At 45.7% G+C, this 24,444-nt stretch overlaps 1 protein-coding gene across 2 annotated transcripts in view; it reads left to right on the top strand.

Annotated features, from left to right (window-relative positions):
* Nucleotides 1-24,444, top strand: part of MRE11 (MRE11 double strand break repair nuclease) — a 295,853-nt gene that overhangs the window by 68,716 nt on the left and 202,693 nt on the right. For both annotated transcript variants that reach the window (XM_077298437.1, XM_077298438.1), the window contains 4 exons: nucleotides 14,700-14,787; nucleotides 15,226-15,367; nucleotides 16,950-17,064; nucleotides 20,808-20,993. In XM_077298437.1, coding sequence (XP_077154552.1) covers nucleotides 14,700-14,787; nucleotides 15,226-15,367; nucleotides 16,950-17,064; nucleotides 20,808-20,993 — 531 coding nt within the window. The remainder of the gene's footprint in view (nucleotides 1-14,699; nucleotides 14,788-15,225; nucleotides 15,368-16,949; nucleotides 17,065-20,807; nucleotides 20,994-24,444) is intronic.

The following is a 24,444-nucleotide window of genomic DNA, read 5'->3' as shown; positions in this document are numbered from 1 at the left end:
GTACCGGGCTGATAATCCTTTTTTTTTTTTTTTTAATTTATTTATTTATTTTTTTAAATCTATTTAGTGCCGAAATTTGTGCATAAAATATGCTGACTTTTGCTTTGTTTCTTTTTCATTTAAGGGTATGTCTCCACGATACGGATGGGCGGCGGTATCGCCGCAGCGGCGAAGCCGCTCGGCGCTAAGCCCCGCCCCCTTAATGGGACGCGATCATGCCGGATGTGTTAACTCTTCACATCCGGGATGATCGCTCTCTCCCATAGGGCCCTGTGATATGCCTTGCGGGGACGCTGCGTCCCCGCAAGGTGTACGGACATGCTGCGATCTGAAAAGACGCGCAGCATGTCCGTAGTCGCAGGGCCGCCGCGTGCGGGTTTCCACGCATAGTGGAGACGGGATTTCATAAAATCCCCTCCACTATGCTGGAACATCTGGACGCTGCTTGTTTGACGCTGCAGCGCTGCGCAGCGTCAAGCAAGCAGCGTTTCCTTACCGTGGAAACATACCCTTAATGGTTGAAAACTATAGAAATGCTGAATGGTTTAAAACTGCTTCAAATCTGCAAGGGAAAAAAATATAATCAGCATGTGCATGAGATTTCAGAAATATCGTTGACTTTGCTGGCACATAAAGCCCTGCATTTGTTTGCAGAAAAAAATAAGGTAAAAAAAAAGCAACATGTGAACCTACCCAAAAATGCAATGGAAAATATGCAAGTAACCTCATTGACCTAATAGCTGCAAAAATCCCGTAGAAAATCTGAAACATGAAAAACTCACCGTGGGAACATGGCCTTTCATTCCTGTGCATTATGTTTATTTCTTGTGGTGGTGGTGTGGAGCTTTTTCAGGCAGTTCCCAGACAGAATACACATGAAAAAGACGTTGTGTGCACATATTTTAAGTCTAATATATTAATAAAGCTTAAAAGGGGTATTGTATGGGTCTGAGCACTAGGAACCCAATATTGTATGTTGACAAGATGGTGCCCTGTACAATAGAAAAACAGAACTTAATATTTGGTACAGAAAAACTTTGTGTACAATTACAGAGGTCAGACGTTTCCTGTAGATCTTGACGACTTTTGCACACACTGCAGCAGGGATTTTGGCCCACTCCTCCATTCAGATCTTCTCCAGATCTTTTAGATTTCGGGGCTGTTGCTGGGCAACGTTGAGTTTCAAAGATTCCAAAGATTTTCTATTGGGTTCAGGTATGGTCAGGGCTAGTCCACTCCAGGAACCTGAATTGCTTCTTACTGAGGCACTCCTTAGTTGCCCTGCCTGTGTGCTTTGAGTCATTATCATGGTGGAAGACCCAGCCATAACCCATCTTCAATTCTCTTACTCAGGGAAGGAGGTTGTTGGCCAAAATCTTGTGATACATGACCCCATCCATCCTCCTTTAACTATGATGCAGGCGTCCTGGCCCCTTTGCAGAAAAGCACCCCCAAATTGTGATGTTTCCCCCACCATGTTTCACGGTTGGGATAGTGTTCTTGGGATTGTACTCATCCTTCATCTTCCTCCAAACACAGCTAGTGGAGTAGATGCCAAAAAGTTCTATTTTGGTCTCCTATGACCACATGACCTTCTCCCATGCCTCCTCTGGATCATTCAGATGGTCATTGGTGAACTTCAAACAGGCCTGGACATGTGCTGGCGTGAGCAGGGGGACCTTGTGTGCTCTGCAGGATTTTTTTTATCCATGACGGCATAATGTATTACTAATGGTAATATTTGAGACTGTAGTCCCAGCACTTTTCAGGTCATTAACCAGACCTTCCAGGTAGATCTGTTAGTAACAAGTTACCTAAAGGCCTTGGCCTTTCGGCAACTTGTTAATAATCGTACGATTACCCTATGCTGACTATTTGAACAGCACAAGTTGTAAACCCGTGTAGTTTTAGGCTGATTCCTGTCCTTTCTCAGGATCATCCTTACCCCACAAGGCAAGATCTTGCATGGAGCCCCAGACCGAGGAAGATTGACAGTCATCGTGTTTCTTCCATTTTCTAATACCGTATATACTCGAGTATAAGCCGAGATTTTCAGCCCACTTTTTTGGGCTGAAAGTAACTTTCACGGCTTTTACTCGAATCATAACCAGGGGTTGGCAGGGGAGGGGGAGCGGAGCTGTGTAATAATACTCACCTGCTCCTGGCGTGGTCCCTGCACGTCTGTTCTTCTGCAGCTTCTTCCTGTAGTGAGCGGTCACATGGTACCGCTCATTACAGTAATGAATATGGACCCCACTCCACTCCCATAGGGGTGGAGCCGCATATTCATTACTGTCATGAGCGGTACCATGTGACCGCTCACTACAGGAAGAAGCTGCCGGCGCCGGAGAACAGAGGTGCAGGGACTGCGCCGGGAGCAGGTGAGTATAAGGCAGTGAGCGATATTCACCTACTCCCCGTTCCACCGCCGGCGCCGCTGCGTCTTCTGCAGTGACGCTCAGGTCAGAGGGTGCTGTGACGCGATTAGTGCGCGCCGCCCTCTGCCTGAACAGTCAGTGCAGAGGACGGGGAAGACACAGCGGCGATGGAACAGGGAGCAGGTGAATATAGCAAGTGCCGGGGCCTGAGAGGTGAGTATGTGATTTTTTATTTTTTTTAATCGCAGCAACAGCATATGGGGCAAATGTCTGTATGGAGCATCTTATGGGACCATGTGCAGCGTTATATGGGGCAAATATCTGTATGGAGCATCTTATGGGGCCATGTGTAGCGTTATATGGGGCAAATATCTGTATGGGGCCATGTGCAGCATTATATGGGGCAAATATCTGTATGGGGCCATGTGCAGCATTATATGGGGCAAATATCTGTATGGGGCCATGTGCAGCATTATATGGGGCAAATATCTGTATGGAGCATCTTATGGGGCCATGTGCAGCATTATATGGGGCTAATATCTGTACGGAGCATCTTATGGGGCCATAATCAGCATTTGTGCAGCATTATATGGGGCATATATCCGTATGGAGCTTCTTATGGGGCCATAATCCACATTTGTGGAGCATTATACGGGACAAATGTGTCTATGGAGCATCTTATGGTGCCATAATCAGCATTTGTGCAGCATTATATGGGGCATATTTTAATATGGAGCATCTTATGGAGCCCATCATGAACTGTATGGAGCATTATATGGGGCTCCTCATTCAATATGGTTATTCAAAAACACTTAACCTACTGATGTCTCAATTAATTTTACTTTTATTGGTACCTATTTTTATTTTTGACATTTACCGGTAGCTGCTGCATTTTCCACCCTAGGCTTATACTCGAGTCATTAAGTTTTCCCAGTTTTTTGTGGCAAAATTAAGGGGGTCGGCTTATGCTCGGGTCGGCTTATACTCGAGTATATACGGTAATTGTACCAACAGTTGTCGCCTTCTCAACAAGCTGCTTGCCTATTGTCCTGTAGAGCACTTCAGCCTAGTGCAGATCTACAATGTTGTCCCTGGTGTCCTTAGACAGCTCTTTCGTCTTGGCCATTGTGGAGAGGTTGGACTGTGATTGAGTGTATGCACAGGTGTCTTTTATACAGGTAATGAGTCCAAACAGGTGCAATTAATACAGGTAATGAGTGCAGAGTAGGAGGCTTCTTAAAGAAAAACTAACAGGTCTGTGAGAGCTAGAATTCTTGCTGGTTGGTAGGTGATCAAATACTTATTTCATGCAATAAAATGCAATTTAATTATGGAAAAATCATACAATGTGATTTTCTGGTTTTTATTTTTAGATTCTGTCTCTCACAGGTGAAGTGTACCTACAATATAAATTACAGCCCTTTCCATTCTTTGTAGGTGGAAAAACTTGCAAAATCGGCAGTGTCTCAAATACTTATTTTCTTTGCTAAGCTTCCTGTACATACAATTACACATATATATACTGTGCTTGTTCTTTTGGACATTATATGTACAGTACATAGAAGGCTGGTTGACAACCCTATTGGCACTGTATTGACTAAAATTAAGGGAGTGTCACTTGTAAGAACGGATATAATTAAGACAGATGGTTGAAAAATAAGGATTTTTTTTTATAATTTCTTCCTCCATCCTCCCCAGCCACCTCACCTCCTCCACAGAACTATTCCTCCACATACAATCCTTTCTCTCCAGGCACACACGGCCACATCATGACCTATCCAGCTCACACCTTCTAACGCTCTGTCTGCTGTTCCTCATTGCTGGCGACATATCCCCAAATCCTGGCCCACCTCATCACATCCCCACACTCATTTCTAATCCCCTGCCACGATCCTCTACACGTCTTCGCAACCACAGTAACCTCATACCCATTCATCCAGCCCCCACTCCCCCAATCTCCCTATCTGGAGCACTATGGAACGCACGCTCTGTCTGCAATAAACTGTCATTTATCCACGACCTCTTTATCAATAACAAATTCTCCTTCTTCTGCATCACTGAAACCTGGCTCACCCCCTCTGACTCAGCCTCTCCAGCCGCGCTTTCCTATGGTGCATTCCACCTCTCTCACACCCCTCGCCCCAGCAGCAAGCATGGCGGAGGAGTTGGTTTTCTCCTGTCAGATAACTGCTCCTTCACCCCAATCCCACTTCCGCCCTCTGTTACCCTCCCTTCCTTTGAGGTGCACTCCGTGCGCATCTACTCCCCCTCCAACCTCCAACTGGCTGTCATCTACCATCCCCCAGGGCCAGCCACCACCTTCTTTGACCACTTCACCACCTGGCTACTCCATTTCCTCGCTGCTGGCATCCCCACTATCATCATGGGCGACTTCAACATCCCCATTGACACTTCCCTCTCAGCTGCCACTAAACTTCTATCTCTCACTTCCTCCTTTGGCCTTGCTCAATGGTCTTCTACAGCCACTCACAAAGATGGTCACACACACTGGACCTCATCTTCACCCGCCTCTGCTCCCTATCTAACCTCTCTAACTCATGTCTTCCTCTTTCTGACCACAACCTACTCACATTCTCTTCCCTTTCCACTCCTTGTCTACAATCCCCACCCCACAAACTTTCACACCCAATCTTAAACACCTTGATCTACACTCACTCTCTGAATCCCTCCTCCCTCTCACAGACATAAGCTCCCTACACAATGCCGATGACGCTGCCGCTCTATATAACACCACAATAGCTGTAGCTTTGGAATCTCTTGCCCCTCTCACACATATCAAAGCTCACAAAATCAACAGACAGCCCTGGCACACCCGCCTGACCAAAGAACTGAGGCGAGCTTCCAGGGCTGCTGAGCGCCGATGGAAAAGATCCCACTCCAACGAGCACTTCATCACATTCAAACAGTCCCTCACTACTTTCAAGACCACACTCGCCACAGCAAAACAAACCTACTTCTCATCTCTCATATCCTCCCTGTCTCACAACCCCAAACAGTTATTCAACACCTTCAATTCTCTCCTCCGTCCCCCAGCACCTCCTACCTCCCCACTCATCTCAGCTGAAGACTTTGCCTCATTTTTCAAGCAGAAGATTGAGAACATCAGAGACAGTTTTAGTAAACAACCCCCAGAACCCTTCCTCCCAACTACCCAGCCCTCCACCTCCAAAACCAACTTCTCTACCATTAAAGAAGACGGACTCTCCACTCCACCTGTGCACTTGATCCGATCCAATCCCACTTCATCCCAAACCTCGCCACAGTCTTCATCCCAACCCTAACCCATCTCTTCAACCTATCACTAACAACTGGTGTTTTCCCCTCAAGCTTTAAACATGCCTCAATCACACCTATCCTCAAAAAGCCCTCTCTTGATCCATCCTCTGTATCTAGCTATCGCCCTATATCACTTCTCCCCTATGCCTCAAAACTACTGGTACAACATGTCCATCTTGAACTGTCCTCACATCTATCTTCCTGCTCCCTCTTCGACCGCTTTCAATCAGGCTTCCGGTCACACCACTCCACTGAACCTGCCCTAACTAAGGTCACCAATGACCTATTAACCGCCAAGAGCAAGCGGCACTACTCTATCCTTCTCCTCCTGGACCTGTCCTCTGCCTTTGACACAGTGGACCATTCCCTGTTGCTGCAGACCCTCTCATCCCTTGGCATCACAGACTTGGCCCTATCCTGGATTTCGTCATACCTAACTGACATTCAGCGTCTCCCACTCACACACCACCTCCTCACCTCGCCCCCTATCTGTCGGAGTCCCGCAAGGCTCAGTTCTAGGGCCCCTGCTCTTCTCCATTTACACTTTTGGCCTGGGACAGCTCATAGAATCTCACGGCTTTCAGTATCATCTCTATGCTGACGACACACAGATCTACTGTACATCTCTGGACCAGATATCACCACCCTACTAACCAGAATCCCTCAATGTCTATCCGCTATTTCATCCTTCTTCTCCGCTAGATTTCTAAAACTTAACATGGACAAAACAGAATTCATTGTCTTTCCCCCATCTTACACGACCTTCCCAACGAACCTATACATTACAGTAAACGGCTGCCCACTCTCCCCAGTCCCACAAGCCCGCTGTCTTGGGGTAATCCTTGACACTGATCTCTCCTTCAAACCACATATCCAAACCCTTTCCACTTCCTGCCGCCTCCAACTCAAAAATATTTCACGGATCCGTACATTCCTAAACCAAGAATCTGCAAAAACCCTAGTCCATGCCCTCATCATCTCCCACCTCGACTACTGTAAGCTCCTGCTCTGTAGCCTCCCCTCTAACACTCTCGCACCCCTCCAATCTATTCTAAACTCTGCTGCCCGACTAATCCACCTGTCCCCCCGCTATTCCCTGGCCTCTCTCCTCTGTCAATCCCTGCACTGGCTCCCCATTACCCAGAGACTCCAGTACAAAAGCCTACCCATGACATACAAAGCCATCCACAACCTGTCTCCTCCATACATCTGTGACCTCGTCTCCCGGTACTTACCTACACGCAACCTCCGATCCTCACAAGATCTCCTTCTCTACTCCCCTCTTATCTCCTCTTCCCACAATCGCATACAAGATTTCTCTCGTGCATCCCTCCTACTCTGGAACTTTCTGCCACAACATATCAGACTCTCGCCTACCATCGAAACCTTCAAAAAGAACCTGAAGACCCACCTCTTCCGACAAGCCTACAACCTGCAGTAACCACCGATCAACCAAACCGCTGCACGACCAGCTCTACCCTCACCTACTGTATCCTCACCCATCCCTTGTAGATTGTGAGCCCTCGCGGGCAGGGTCCTCTCTCCTACCGTACGTAAGTAGTCTTGCAATTTAACTGCAGCGGCCACTGCTGGTGAGCTATGGTATTACACAGCACTCATTCAAATATATAGGTGACCACGTCATCCACAGCAGTAGACGGAGCCCTCTTTGTCATCCCATTGAAGAACCTGATAGTAAGAATCTCCTAAAGGTACCTTCACACGAAGCGACGCTGCAGCGATAGCGACAATGATGCCGATCGCTGCAGCGTCGCTGTTTGATCGCTGGGGAGCTGTCACACAGACCGCTCTCCAGCGACCAACGATGCCGAGGTCCCCGGGTAACCAGGGTAAACATCGGGTTGCTAAGCGCAGGGCCGCGCTTAGTAACCCGATGTTTAACCTGGTTACCAGCGTAAAAGTAAAAAAATCAAACAGTACATACTCACCTGCGCGTCCCCCAGCGTCTGCTTCCTGACACTGACTGAGCTCCGGCCCTAACAGCACAGCGGTGACGTCACCGCTGTGCTTTCACTTTCACTTTAGGGCCGGCGCTCAGTAAGTGTCAGGAAGCAGACGCTGGGGGACGCGCAGGTGAGTATGTACTGTTTGTTTTTTTTACTTTTACGCTGGTAACCAGGGTAAACATCGGGTTACTAAGCGCGGCCCTGCGCTTGGTAACCCGATGTTTACCCTGGTTACCAGTGTAAAACATCGCTGGTATCGTTGCTTTTGCTTTCAAACACAACGATACACGGCGATCGGACGACCAAATAAAGTTCTGGACTTTATTCAGCGACATCACAGCAGGATCCTGATCGCTGCTGCGTGTCAAACTAAACGATATCGCTAGCGAGGACGCTGCAACGTCACGGATCGCTAGCGATATCGTTACAAAGTCGTTTCGTGTGAAGGTACCCTTAGTTTGCTGCTGACAAAGAACAATAGATTTCCCATTGAGTGACACAATAGACTTTAAATGCTGAGAGAATCTGTGTCACTGACTGGTGAGTCTTTATATTGTGGTATAAATGGCTCTCGCTCGGTCAGACATTATAGGAGTAGTAGAGCTTAATTATATTCCCGGCGTGATCCTGGCCGATGTACGTAATGTATCTTAATGTCAAGTCTATTATTTTTTGGTGGGGGCTGACTAATGGAGGTATATATGTGAGTCACATTAACCGCGGCCCGGTGTCACTCTGTGCCGGCGCCTGCAGAATGGTGATTTATCCAATTATGGGCTGCGTCTAAGGGTTTGATTACTAATGGACAGAGAAGGATATCCTGCCTGGAAAAACCTTCATGTCAAGTTAGTCTCCATTAAAGAGTTTTTTCCTCAGAACTATAGTTACAAAAAAAAAGGAACAGCTAAACCAAAGTAATTTAATATTTGCAATGTCGCCAAACTTCCAAGAAACAGAATCGCCAATCTACGTATGTTATAAATAATAATAGTCTATATGTGTATATATACCGGAGAACTGGGTGTCAATAATACTATTTACAACATAAGTATAGATCATTGTTATCCAGAGCTGAATTCAAAAACCGGCAGAATTATGATCTCAAATTGAAGGCTTGATGTTTGCACAGAGTCAAGTCAAGTGCACTGAAACTTAAGTTGTAATGTAATGTATGTGCACAGTGACTGCACCAGCAGAATAGTGAGTACAGCTCTGGAGTATAATACAGGATGTAACTCAGGATCAGTAATGTAAAGTATGTGCACAGTGACTGCACCAGCAGAATAGTGAGTACAGCTCTGGAGTATAATACAGGATGTAACTCAGGATCAGTAATGTAATGTATGTGCACAGTGACTGCACCAGCAGAATAGTGAGTGCAGCTCTGGAGTATAATACAGGATGTAACTCAAGATCAGTAATGTAATGTATGTACACAGTGACTGCACCAGCAGAATAGTGAGTGCAGCTCTGGAGTATAACGCAGGATGTAACTCAGGATCAGTAATGTAATGTATGTGCACAGTGACTGCACCAGCAGAATAGTGAGTGCAGCTCTGGAGTATAATACAGGATGTAACTCAGGATCAGTAATGTAAAGTATGTGCACAGTGACTGCACCAGCAGAATAGTGAGTACAGCTCTGGAGTATAATACAGGATGTAACTCAGGATCAGTAATGTAAAGTATGTGCACAGTGACTGCACCAGCAGAATAGTGAGTACAGCTCTGGAGTATAATACAGGATGTAACTCAGGATCAGTAATGTAATGTATGTGCACAGTGACTGCACCAGCAGAATAGTGAGTACAGCTCTGGAGTATAATACAGGATGTAACTCAGGATCAGTAATGTAAAGTATGTGCACAGTGACTGCACCAGCAGAATAGTGAGTACAGCTCTGGAGTATAATACAGGATGTAACTCAGGATCAGTAATGTAATGTATGTGCACAGTGACTGCACCAGCAGAATAGTGAGTGCAGCTCTGGAGTATAATACAGGATGTAACTCAAGATCAGTAATGTAATGTATGTACACAGTGACTGCACCAGCAGAATAGTGAGTGCAGCTCTGGAGTATAACGCAGGATGTAACTCAGGATCAGTAATGTAATGTATGTGCACAGTGACTGCACCAGCAGAATAGTGAGTGCAGCTCTGGAGTATAATACAGGATGTAACTCAGGATCAGTAATGTAATGTATGTGCACAGTGACTGCACCAGCAGAATAGTGAGTGCAGCTCTGGACTATAATACAGGATGTAACTCAGGATCAGTAATGTATGTACACAGTGACTGCATCAGCAGAATAGTGAGTGCAGCTCTGGACTATAATGCAGGATGTAACTCAGGATAAGTAATGTAATGTATGTACACAGTGACTGCACCAGCAGAATAGTGAATGCAGCTCTATAGTATAATACAGGATGTAACTCAGGATCAGTAATGTATGTACACAGTGACTGCACCAGCAAAATAGTGAGTGCAGCTCTGGAGTATAATACAGGATGTAACTCAGGATAAGTAATTAATGTATGTACACAGTGACTGCACCAGCAGAATAGTGAATGCAGCTCTATAGTATAATACAGGATGTAACTCAGGATCAGTAATGTATGTACACAGTGACTGCACCAGCAAAATAGTGAGTGCAGCTCTGGAGTATAATACAGAATGTAACTCAGGATCAGTAATGTAATGTATGTGCACAGTGACTGCACCAGCAGAATAGTGAGTGCAGCTCTGGAGTATAATACAGGATGTAACTCAGGATCAGTAATGTAATGTATGTACACAGTGACTGCACCAGCAGAATAGTGAGTGCAGCTCTGGAGTATAATGCAGGATGTAACTCAGGATCAGTAATGTAATGTATGTACACAGTGACTGCACCAGCAGAATAGTGAGTGCAGCTCTGGAGTATAATGCAGGATGTAACTCAGGATAAGTAATGTAATGTATGTACACAGTGACTGCACCAGCAGAATAGTGAATGCAGCTCTGGAGTATAATACAGGATGTTACTCAGGATCAGTAATGTATGTACACAGTGACTGCACCAGCAAAATAGTGAGTGCAGCTCTGGAGTATAATACAGGATGTAACTCAGGATCAGTAATGTAATGTATGTACACAGTGACTGCACCAGCAGAATAGTGAGTGCAGCTCTGGAGTATAATGCAGGATGTAACTCAGGATCAGTAATGTAATGTATGTACACAGTGACTGCAACATAGAATAGTGAGTGCAGCTCTGGGGTATAATACAGGATGTAACTCAGGATCAGTAATGTAATGTATGTACACAGTGACTGCACCAGCAGAATAGTGAGTGCAGCTCTGGAGTATAATACAGGTTTAACTCAGGATCAGTACAGGATCAGTAATGTAATGTTTGTACACAGTGACTGCACGAGCAGAATAGTGAGTGCAGCTCTGGAGGATAATACGGGATGTAACTCAGGATCAGTAATGTATGTATGCAGTGACTGCACCAGCAGAATAGTGAGTGCAGCTCTGGAGTATAAAACAGGATGTAAGTCAGGACCAGTAATGTAATGTATGTACACAGTGACTGCACCAGCAGAATAGTGAGTGCAGCTCTGGAGTATAATACAGGATGTAACTCAGGATCAGTAATGTAATGTATGTACACAGTGACTGCACCAGCAGAATAGTGAGTGCAGCTCTGGAGTATAATACAGGATGTAACTCAGGATCAGTAATGTAATGTATGTACACAGTGACTGCACCAGCAGAATAGTGAGTGCAGCTCTGGGGTATAATACAGGAGGTAACTCAGGATCAGTAATGTAATGTATGTACACAGTGACTGCATCAGCAGAATAGTGAGTGCAGCTCTGGAGTATAATACAGGATGTAACTCAGGATCAGTAATGTAATGTATATACACAGTGACTGCACCAGCAGAATAGTGAGTGCAGCTCTGGGGTATAATACAGGAGGTAACTCAGGATCAGTAATGTAATGTTTGTACTCAGTGACTGCACCAGCAGAATAGTGAGTGCAGCTCTGGAGTATAATACAGGATGTAACTCAGGATCAGTAATGTAATGTATGTACACAGTGACTGCACCAGCAGAATAGTGAGTGCAGCTCTGGAGTATAATACAGGTTTAACTCAGGATCAGTAATGTAATGTTTGTACTTAGTGACTGCACCAGCAGAATAGTGAGTGCAGCTCTGGAGTATAATACAGGATGTAACTCAGGATCAGTACAGGATCAGTAATGTAATGTATGTACACAGTGACTGCACCAGCAGAATAGTGAGTGCAGCTCTGGAGGATAATACAGGATGTAACTCAGGATCAGTAATGTATGTATGCAGTGACTGCACCAGCAGAATAGTGAGTGCAGCTCTGGAGTATAATACAGGATGTAACTCAGGATCAGTAATGTAATGTTTGTACTCAGTGACTGCACCAGCAGAATAGTGAGTGCAGCTCTGGAGTATAATACAGGATGTAACTCAGGATCAGTAATGTAATGTATGTACACAGTGACTGCACCAGCAGAATAGTGAGTGCAGCTCTGGAGTATAATACAGGTTTAACTCAGGATCAGTAATGTAATGTTTGTACTTAGTGACTGCACCAGCAGAATAGTGAGTGCAGCTCTGGAGTATAATACAGGATGTAACTCAGGATCAGTAATGTAATGTATGTACACAGTGACTGCACCAGCAGAATAGTGAGTGCAGCTCTGGGGTATAATACAGGATGTAACTCAGGATCAGTAATGTAATGTATGTACACAGTGACTGCAGCAGCAGAATAGTGAGTGCAGCTCTGGGGTATAATACAGGATGTAACTCAGGATCAGTAATGTAATGTATGTACACAGTGACTGCACCAGCAGAATAGTGAGTGCAGCTCTGGAGTATAATACAGGATGTAACTCAGGATCAGTAATGTAATGTATGTACACAGTGACTGCAGCAGCAGAATAGTGAGTGCAGCTCTGGGGTATAATATAGAATGTAACGTAGGATCAGTAGTATCATGGCCCTAATTCTTCATGACCGGCATGCATGCCTCTTAGTGAATCAGGAGCGTGTGACTAGAGGTGTACTTGGAGTAAGATTTCTGGAGTAAGGCATGCCTCAGGTCATTATGAATCAGGGCCGTGAATCCACAGCACCTCTATCGTTCTCCTGCTCTGCCCCATCTTCTATTTTGGCGAAACACAGCAATAGTTGGTTGTCAAGAATTTAGCGAGTTATCAAAGTGTTTTACGCCAGACTTCGACACCCCCTCTGATAAGTTGTTCCTGGTGTTGACAGGGACCAGAAGTGCTCAGTTACGTTGCTGCACATCTCCATTAACCGTATATTGCACATCCGCCCACTATTCAAACCAATACGGGATGTGCAGTCCCGGCCGCGGCCACTATACAAGTGACAGCTGGGCTGTGTAGTTCCACAGCTGAGCATATCCGGCCTCACCTAGCACTGGGAACAGCCCATCAGCGGGGGTGCCGAGTGTCGCACCCCCATTGATCTGGTACTGATGACCTATTCTAAGAAGAGCCCATCAATTTAAAAGTTTAACCAGTTCAAGATCAGGTCATGATAAGGTAGATTTTTGTTTTTTTCCTACATGTGATTTAAAAGGTACTTGAGGCCTAGTTTTATGGCATTTTTAAATTATTAATAATAATAATAATAATAATAATAATATAATAATATATACAGTATTTATTGTGCTGTTATCAGGGTAAAATATAGAGAAAAAATGTAAATACGTGTCTGTTTTTCACATTTTATATTTCTTTTTATGACCGTAAAGGACTGCTAAAAAAACATTTTAAATTGTGTTCCCCTCTCCATAGCAATTATTTTTATATTCCACGCATTTTTTTTCCTTTTTCATTGGGGCAAGGCTTGAATTTGGATTGGCCTCTTCTTTCTTTTTTTATTTACATATTTTTTTCCCCTACTTTTTATATTATTTAAAATAGATTTTACATTTATTTTCATTTATTACACACATATGCTCATAAAAGCCTTTTTGGGCGTTTTCAACATATAAAGGGCACCTGTCCGCTTGTAAATGCAGTGCAATGTGCCAGCAGCAGGTTATAGGGCAGGAGGAGCTCAGTTCAGTAGATCGTAATGTGGGAAAAGACTCCGTAAAACTTGCATTTCATTGAATTAATTTTTTGCTCTTTCTGTGCGCTCAGGGGCAATGGCCGTTACCAAATCTGCAGTTGACAGTTCTCTCCATCCACATTTACAAAAGGAAAACTGTCAGTCACTGGTTAGGACCACCCACTGGACCCTTATGTGCACAAAGAGCACAGATTTCATTGCATAAAATAACATTTATACTTAATTTTTTTCTGCAGAAAAGCATATATCAATCTGTTCGGCTTCTATCACAGTTTTGGCCGATTGCGCTGCAGTTACAAATTAACAAGTTTCTTTTAAATACCTTTTTATTACTGCTGATTTCCCCTGTAACTGAGGCTGGATTATTAGTCCTAGTTACAGGGCACATTCATCTCTGCGTAGACCTGGCTTTGTTATCTCCTGATCCCTCCTGTCATCCGGTAATCTGTGATCCCTGCTGGTGACGCTTCTGATACTAACTACACCGCGATCGTTCAGCATTTTGTATACAGCTGAGCGGTAGGCAGAGTCCGCAATAAACCTTCTCTGCCTTCTCTATAGGTTTTCTGTCTGACAGCCAACTTTCCTCTCCTGCAACACCATGTTCTCGCGCAGCTGCTTATGTTTGAGAACATCCCTCACTGATCTAATATTGATGGCCTATGTCCTGGAAAACCCTTGTAATGGAATTTTCCTGAAAAAAATAGCCATGTATAATTGCCAATTTTGAGAAAGGGGACCCCAAATGTGGTGGTCGCACAAGCTCACTACCACTCTTGCAACAGGGACTTTGGGTCCTGCTTTCCCTGAATTTGGACTTTCAGCCATCATGTATTTTTCATCTATCTTTTGGCTAATGTTTCTTTCAAGACAATCCCTTCAAGGTCCGTATCTCTTGCTAAACCTTTTTTTTTTCCCCCACAGATTTCCATGGGTGAATTATCAGGATGACAATCTGAACATCTCCATTCCCACCTTCAGTGTCCATGGGAATCATGATGATCCGACAGGGGTAGTTATCCTAATATAACTATATATTGCCATAATTTTCATACTGTTTTCCCATGGGACATTGCCTATAAGTCTCCACACACCAGTTGCGTTTTGTCAGTAAGAACCAGTACCTCCCGTCCCCTCCCGAGGTGGAACCTTTCTGAAGCTTCCTACTGTCTGCGGTGGAGGCCAAACCCTGGTTCGCCTTCTCCATCCTTCTTCTACTTTTAAGTTTCTCCACCCGTCAAAAATGGAGAGTGTCAAACGCCTCTGCCAGGTGATGTCCACAGTCCCTTCTCTGGTGGAACCTGGGCTTCCAAGCATGGCACAAATGTCTTCTGTGGGTGATAATGACCTCTAAGCTCCCGGCAAAGGAGGACGGAGAAGTCACGCGGCTTGATTGAAAGTTACCGTCAGCGGCTCTATCAAGTTACACCTCCATGTTATTTGTTCACAGGCGGACGGACTGTGCGCACTGGATTTACTCAGTTGTGCCGGACTTGTCAACCATTTTGGCCGTTCCACATCTGTGGAGAAAATTGACATCAGCCCGGTGCTGCTACAGAAAGGCCGGACAAAGATCGCCATGTACGGACTAGGTAAGCGAGAGACATTCAGCCAATACAAAATGGCAGCACTTCCAACTCAGAAAGGTGAAAAATGGAATTTATAATGCCGAGCCATCACTAATAATTACAGCTGCAGCGTGACTCCGTAACGGGAATCCTCCGCACTCATCACAATCTATTGTTTTCGACTTTTTGATATATTTCTTTTATTTTCTCATTCTCTCTTCCCCTCTCTCTCTTTGTCTATTCTCTTTTTTTATATTTCTTTCTTTTTCTTTTCTTCTCTTTTTTTTATCTCTCTGTTTCTTGTTTTCTCTCATTTTTATCTTTGTCTCCTCTGTATTTTTCTTTTCCCTTTATTTCTCTTTTTGTTCTCTCTTCTTTTTCGCTTTCTTTTTTATTTTTTCCATTCTCTCTTTTTTTTCTTTCATTTATTTCTATATCTTTCTCTATCTGTCTTTCTATCCTTTCTTCTATCTCTCACCACCTCCCTTCTTTTACTCCTTCTCTCCCTTCATCTTTTCTTTCTGTCCCGCTCTCCTTTGTCCTTAGTCTTCCATCATTCCTTCCTTTCTTCCTCCCTTTGCGTCATTCACACCCTCTGCTCCACACTTCCTCCAATCCTTTCTCCCTCTTTCTTCCTCTCTTTTTCTTTCCCTCATTGTACTCCCATCTTTCTCCCTCTCTTCCTCTTTCTAACATGTTTCTTTCTTCCTCCATCCCTCTCTTACTTCCTCTCTTTCCCTCACTTCATCTTGTTCTTATTTCTTCCCCACGCTCTTCTTCTTTCCTCTTCACTCTTCTCTTTATTCTTTCTCTTTCTTACTTTCTCTCTTCATTGCTGGAAATGGTGCTTCATATTGACTGTCCCATAAGGTATGTGATGGGGGGTATACCTGATTGACAATGGCGCCTACATAGTAATATAGCAGCAAACGGCGCTATCTGTATAAGACAGCCAACAACCTTTGTCTATGGAACAGGATCACCTGACATCCCCTGTACGTGTGAGGTTGATATACTCCATGTTAGGTCCTATCGTTTAGTTCATTAGCTTGTTTAAGCGGTCAGAGCACCTTTTGTATCTGACACAGAGCTCCAAATCTCCTGCATAAATGTAGAGCTTAATTGAAAAAAATCTTCCTGTAGCCACCACCAGGGGGAGCTCACTGCATACTGAGGATAATGTATGAACAGTATGCAGTAAGCTCACAAGCTCCCCCTAGTGGTGGCTGCAGGCGGACAGAATTTTTATTTTTTTTTCATTATATGTAGGATTTGGAGCTTTGTGTTTAGAGCACCGTACAGCTTTAAAATTATGTTAAGAAGCGATTTAGTACACAAAATGTTTTTTTAAGGCTGACATTCACACCACGTTGTGATTCTGGTGCTTACAGTACCTTCTGTTTCTCCCACAGCTAGCTGTGCGCTACCATAGACTGAGATCAGCAGGACCGGGCCCTGTATTTTGTAATTCTTGTTTCTGGCACTGTTATAATGAGAAATGGCAGCGTGTTGCCATAATCTGCCGGCGTCCCGCTGCTCCATATTTACGTTCTCGTCAGCAGTTCTGTCTCGTGATCTGCCGCTCCTCCGCTTTCTCTCCCCGCAGGGTCCATTCCAGATGAAAGACTTTATAGAATGTTTGTGAACAAACAAGTTACCATGTTACGCCCCCGGGAGGAGGAATCCAGCTGGTTCAACTTGTTTGTCATTCATCAGAACAGGTACGGTCCTCTGGCAGATCCCCCTGGTACGGCCTGGACGACTGATCTGTGTATATGACGTTCTTCAAATAGAGTTCAAGGACATATTCCAGAATGCTCCAGGCCATTGGTACAGAATAGTTATGTTTTTAACAAGGATCCTCACTTGGTCACAGTCTCAACAAACTTTCCATAAATCAATAGTACGAGCGAATATAAGACACCATGTAATGTGTCTTACCAGAGAAAGCTGCTTCTTTCTTCACTCAGGAGCCTCTTTCATCACTCCTGAATCCTAAACATGTAAATCAGTTTGACAATTCTCTGAAATCCCTCTTGGTTCAAGTAAGATGGACTGAAGGATCAATTACATCTGCCTATTAACGTTTGTAGAGATGGTAGAGAGAAGTGGAAGGAAAGAGCACACTGCACAGTGAGAAAACAGGGTGATTATATTGCTGGATTATGAGCCGAAGTCACTGCTACACTGCTCAGTACTGTTGCATAATGTCCTCCATGCTGCTTCTAAATATGTGCTGCTCTATACAGATGGTAGGGGGTCGGAAAAAGCTCTCAGCACAGTGAGAAAGCAGGGTGATTATATTACTTGATTATGCGCTGAATTCACGGCTACACTACTCAGTACTGCAGCATAATGTCCTCCATCCTGCTTCTAAATATGTGCTGCTCTATACAGATGGTAGGGGGAGGAAAAAGCTCTCAGCCCAGTGAGAAAACTGGGTGATTATATTGTTGGATTATGAGCTAAACTGCACAGTACTACTGCATAATATCCTCCGTCCTGCTTCTAAATTTATGCTGCTCTATAGAGATGGTAGTGGGAGGAGGATAGATCACTCAACACAGTGAGAAAACAGGGTGATTCTATTGCTGGTTTATGAGCTGGATTCGCAGCTACACTGCTTAGTGCTGCTTCATAATGTTCTCCGTGCTGCTTCTAAATATCTCCTGCTCTTTATAGATGGTGGGGGGAAAGAATGAAAGCGCATTCAGCACAGTTAGAAAACAGTGATTACATTGCTGGATTATGAGCTGAATTCTCAGCTACACTGCACAGTACTGCTGCTGCTTCTAAATATGTGCTGCTCTGTAGAGATGGTAGGGGGAAGAGGAAAAAATCACTCAGCACAGTGAGAAAACAGAGTGGTTATATTGCTGGATTATATGCTGGCACACATTTAATAGGTGTCAGAAAAAAATCGCACGTCACTCAGACCATGCGAGTGCCCTCCGATTTTTACTCGACATTTCATCCACCGAGTACAGTAAAATCACAGGTGACCCGATAGAATAGATATTTACACACAGAATAGACAGACCTATACATGTCAGTGACATATACAATTAGTACAGTGTTTGTGCAGTTTACTGTACATGTATGTAATTATTAAATGATTATTTTTCTGGAAAAAAAAATGGCGTGGGTAAAGGACGGTAGTAGAAAGATCATCAAAGGCAGCAGCCATTACCCATTGGTATAGTTAGGGTAGCACCCTGGCTCATTGTCCCCAACATACGTTTCGCTTTTAGTTGCTTCCTCAGGGGTCGTGATGCCATCCTTTACCTAATTTTTATTATATGCACTTACAAGCCATGGGTCTGTTTGTTTTCAGTCCAGGGGCTAAAATAGATGTGCTGTTATTCAGCTGTAACATACAGACTACTGACCATCCATTATCCACATAGTGCTGTACTGAACATTCGTAGATACATGTGCTTATTACATGTTGATTATTAATAGGATGGTTACCATATCTGCTTCTTACTGATTACTTTGCACGCACTATTCTATTGTCACTGTTTCACCCGTTCACCCCTTATCTTACCCACTATTTATGTGTTTGTATTTACAATGAATTGTTTCAATAAAATATATGTTTTTATTGACTAGTATGGACTCTATCCTCTCCTTGTTTAATTCCCTTTAATATCAGCCCACAGCTGTATGCTTAACCTTTACTGGTTATTAAAATTACCGTACATAAGGTTCCCCTATATTTAATAACCAGAAAAGGCTAGGCAGACAGCTGTGGGCTGATATTAATAGCCTAGTTAAGGGGCCATGGATATTGGCCCATTCAAGACTAAAACCATCAGCCATCAGCCGCCCCAGAAATGGTGCATCCATAAAATGCACCAATTCTGGCGCTTAGCCTCGCTCTTCCCACTTGCCCTGGTATGGTGGCAAGTGGGGGGTTGATGTCACCTTTGTATTCTCAGGTGACATCAAGCCCAGAGGTTAGTAATGGAAAGGTGTCTTTAAGATGCCCCCATTACTAACCCAATAGTGATATTATAAAAAAAAAAGACACATCCAGAATAAAAATGAGAGAAAGAATAAAGATGGTACAAAAACATTATCAGGGTAAAGGACTAAGGTTTAGCATTCCGCCACACAATAGACCAATACTTCCTGATCAAGCGGTGAAGTACTCCAGACATTATACTAATCAAGAATAAAAAATGAAGTAGCCACCGCAAGCCACAAATAAATTAAAAAACATTTATTGAAACAATGCACAAAACATAAATATCATCAATATATAAATAAATGAAATAAGGAGGAATGATGATGGAGAGCTAAAAGTAGATACAGCAAATAAAACAACACTCAATGTGCCATAAACCTGTATAGTCAAGCTCAAAGTACCATATGTAATAAGGGCCACTCTAGCCATAAGTATAGAGTGAGAGAGATAAGTCATGTATAATAATGCTTAATAATAATAATAATAATAATAATAATAATGCTTACCCATGATGAGCCCACCAGCACTGTGCCGACGTGCGTTTTGCATGTAGCTTTCTCAAGGGGAGGCACTTAGCCTTGCTCAACCCACTTGCCCTGGTGCAGTGGCAAGTGGGGTGATAGCATTGGGGTTGATGTCACCTTTGTATTGTCAGGTGACATCAAGTCCAGAGATTAGTAATGGAGAGGTGCCTATGAGACACCCACATTACTAACCCCATAGTGATATTATAAAAAAACACACACCCAGAATAAAGTCCTTTTAATTGAAATAATTACATGGGCTCCTTTATTGACTGTAAGTTAAATAATGCTCACGTCATCGTCCAAATTTACTGAAGCCAATGTCCCCTGTAACAGAATTAAAATAATAAACAACAATATTCCTCACCTGTCCGCAGAGAAGATAATAAACCAGAATATCCGACGATGATCCTGATCACTTTGAGAGCAGTCACTGATGTCAAGGACAGCCGGCTACACACCGATAAGAGCGTGTAATCACTCCTGCAGTGTATAGCGTTGAGCTGCCTTGAGAAAGTTCACCAGTGGTCATCAGCTAGTGAGCCCTGGTGATCTCACTTACAGCACCTTTGCTGCTTAAGGATTTTATTCAATTTGACACTATACACAGAAGAAACCTGTAGCGTTATAGCATAGCCATGAAGGTAGAAGAAGTGAGTCAGTGCAGAATTTTGGGCATTACAAGGGTTGGTGTGTATGGATAAGGACTGCACCTTTTAGTTTCTTTCGATTTTGAACATATTCTTGTTTCCATCCATAAACTGAAAACCCGTCCTAGCCGCGTGTACAGACACAGATGTAAGGAGCAGCCATCTTCGGCCATCTCCGAACCTGTCACAGTCATGTACGCCCTCGCCTGGCTCCATTAGTCCCGTATATATAGATGGAGTGGTCATGAGCGACCGTACTGTTCCGTGTCATCTATGTTATAGCCGCTTTAGTTACCGTATTTATTTCCTCTTTTTTGCAGAAGTAAACACGGCGCCACAAATTACATCCCTGAGCAGTTTCTGGATGACTTTTTGGATTTGGTCATTTGGGGCCATGAACACGAGTGTAAGATAGCGCCGGTGAGGAACGAGCAGCAGCTCTTCTATGTGTCGCAGCCCGGGAGTTCTGTGGCCACGTCCCTGTCCCCCGGAGAGGCAGTAAAAAAGTACGTGTAAAATGCTTTCTGTGCCTTCAGACTGATAAGTAATAATTGCTGTTATGTAGTTAGATGGATATTCCCATCTCCAAGATCCTATCCCAATATGTAGTAGGTGTAATAATAATAATATTAGCCAATACCTATAATTAGAAATGTAGGATAGTTTTTCTGATTCACTATGTCTCTTTCTTCATGTTCAGGCATTGCAGGACCTTAGGTATCAATGGTTACGACCACTAACAACTAGCTAACTGTCACTATATCAGTGATTGTAACCATGGATACCTAGGGTCCTGAACAAGAGGAAAGAGACAAAGCGAATCAGAAGAACTATACTACATTTCTAATTGGAGGTATTTGCTAATGTTATTATTATTATTACACCTACTACATATTGGGATGTTGGGGATGAGAATACCCCTTTAATGGCCACTGTAAGAAATGTATGTCCCATGCATGGCTCAGGTCCAGAGGTTATACCCCCAGCATCCACATTGTGCTTCAGCTATAACATAGAGCTAGCACTCCTACCCAGCAAAATATTTCTAACGCAATGGCAGAAATCCCCTTACTCCAACAAAAAATTATTATTTTTTGTACAGTATATGTACCGCCACAAGGTGCCATTAAATAATACAATAAGCATTTAAAAAAAAAATCATGGGTTTGATAACTTATAAATAAAATGTGGTTGTCATACTACTCGGATGGGAAAAAAATCATTATGTCTCAGACTACGTTCTTACAATGAATTTTTCCTGTTGCCGAAAATTCTGCACCTGTTATGTAAATTAGGTTACTTGCGATTTTTTTTTTCAGATTAGTTTTTGATGTGTTTCTGCATCGGAAATGTACTGAATGTATGACACACAGACTGCGGCCTCTCCTGTACGGTGCACAGACTGCGGCCTCTCCTGTACGGGGCACAGACTGCGGCCTCTCCTGTACAGTGCACAGACTGCGGCCTCTCCTGTAAGGTGCACAGACTGCGGCCTCTCCTGTACGGCGCACAGACTGCTGCCTCTCCTGTACGGCGCACAGACTGCGGCCTCTGCTGTACGGCGCACAGACTGCAGCCTCTCCTGTGTTGCGCACAGACTGCGGCCTCTCCTGTACGGTGCACAGACTGTGGCCTCTCCTGTACGGTGCACAGACTGCGGCCTCTCCTGTACGGTGCACAGACTGCAGCCTCTCCTGTACGGTGCACAGACTGCGGCCTCTCCTGTACGGTGCACAGACTGCAGCCTCTCCTGTAAGGCGCACAGACTGCGGCCTCTCCTGTACGGCGCACAGACTGCGGCCTCTCCTGTACAACGCACAGACTGCGGCCTCTCCTGTACGGGGCACAGACTGCGGCCTCTCCTGTGCGGCACACAGACTGCGGCCTTTCCTGTACGGTGCACAGACTGCGGCCTTTCCTGTACGGTGCACAGACTGCGGCCTCTCCTGTACGGTGCACAGACTGCGGCCTCTCCTGTACGGCGCACAGACTGCGGCCTCTGCTGTACGGCGCACAGACTGCGGCCTCTCCTTTGCGGCACACAGACTGCGGCCTTTCCTGTACGGTGCACAGACTGCGGCCTTTCCTGTACGGTGCACAGACTGCGGCCTTTCCTGTACGGTGCACAGACTGCGGCCTTTCCTGTGCGGTGCACAGACTGCGGCCTCTCCTGTACAGCGCTCAGACTGCGGCCTCTGCTGTACGGCGCACAGACTGCGGCCTTTCCTGTACGGTGCACAGACTGCGGCCTCTCCTGTACGGTGCACAGACTGCGGCCTCTCCTGTGCGGCGCACAGACTGCGGCCTCTCCTGTGCGGCGCACAGACTGCGGCCTCTCCTGTACGGTGCACAGACTGCGGCCTCTCCTGTACGGTGCACAGACTGCGGCCTCTCCTGTACGGTGCACAGACTGCGGCCTCTCCTGTACGGTGCACAGACTGCGGCCTCTGCTGTACGGCGCACAGACTGCGGCCTCTCCTGTGCGGCACACAGACTGCGGCCTTTCCTGTACGGTGCACAGACTGCGGCCTCTGCTGTACGGCGCACAGACTGCGGCCTCTCCTGTGCGGCACACAGACTGCGGCCTTTCCTGTACGGTTCACAGACTGCGGCCTTTCCTGTACGGTGCACAGACTGCGGCCTCTCCTGTACGGCGCTCAGACTGCGGCCTCTGCTGTACGGCGCACAGACTGCGGCCTTTCCTGTACGGTGCACAGACTGCGGCCTCTCCTGTACGGTGCACAGACTGCGGCCTCTCCTGTATGGTGCACAGACTGCGGCCTCTCCTGTACAGTGCACAGACTGCGGCCTTTCCTGTACGGTGCACAGACTGCGGCCTCTCCTGTATGGTGCACAGACTGCGGTCTCTCCTGTACGGTGCACAGACTGCGGCCTTTCCTGTACGGCGCACAGACTGCGGCCTCTCCTGTATGGTGCACAGACTGCGGCCTTTCCTGTACGGTGCACAGACTGCGGCCTTTCCTGTACGGTGCACAGACTGCGGCCTCTGCTGTATGGCGCACAGACTGCGGCCTCTCCTGTACGGCGCACAGACTGCGGCCTCTCCTGTATGGTGCACAGACTGCGGCCTCTCCTGTACGGCGCACAGACTGCGGCCTTTCCTGTACGGTGCACAGACTGCGGCCTCTCCTGTATGGTGCACAGACTGCGGCCTCTCCTGTACAGTGCACAGACTGCGGCCTCTCCTGTACGGTGCACAGACTGCGGTCTCTCCTGTACGGTGCACAGACTGCGGCCTTTCCTGTACGGTGCACAGACTGCGGCCTCTCCTGTACGGTGCACAGACTGCGGTCTCTCCTGTACGGTGCACAGACTGCGGCCTCTCCTGTACGGTGCACAGACTGCGGCCTCTCTTGTACGGTGCACAGACTGCGGCCTCTGCTGTACGGTGCACAGACTGCGGCCTCTCCTGTACGGTGCACAGACTGCGGTCTCTCCTGTACGGTGCACAGACTGCGGCCTCTCCTGTACAGTGCACAGACTGCGGCCTCTCTTGTACGGTGCACAGACTGCGGCCTCTGCTGTACGGTGCACAGACTGCGGCCTCTCCTGTACGGTGCACAGACTGCGGCCTCTCCTGTACGGTGCACAGACTGCGGCCTCTCCTGTACGGTGCACAGACTGCGGCCTCTCCTGTACGGTGCACAGACTGCGGCCTCTCTTGTACGGTGCACAGACTGCGGCCTCTGCTGTACGGTGCACAGACTGCGGCCTCTCCTGTACGGTGCACAGACTGCGGTCTCTCCTGTACGGTGCACAGACTGCGGCCTCTCCTGTACGGTGCACAGACTGCGGCCTCTCTTGTACGGTGCACAGACTGCGGCCTCTGCTGTATGGCGCACAGACTGCGGCCTCTCCTGTGCGGCACACAGACTGCGGCCTTTCCTGTACGGTGTACAGACTGCGGCCTCTCCTGTTTTTTCCTTTAATATATTC

Source organism: Ranitomeya variabilis, chromosome 3, assembly GCF_051348905.1.
Source record: "Ranitomeya variabilis isolate aRanVar5 chromosome 3, aRanVar5.hap1, whole genome shotgun sequence".
NCBI classification, from domain to species: domain Eukaryota; kingdom Metazoa; phylum Chordata; class Amphibia; order Anura; family Dendrobatidae; genus Ranitomeya; species Ranitomeya variabilis.
The sequence above is the reverse complement of the archived record's forward strand: the minus strand, read 5'-3'. Positions and strand labels throughout refer to the sequence as shown.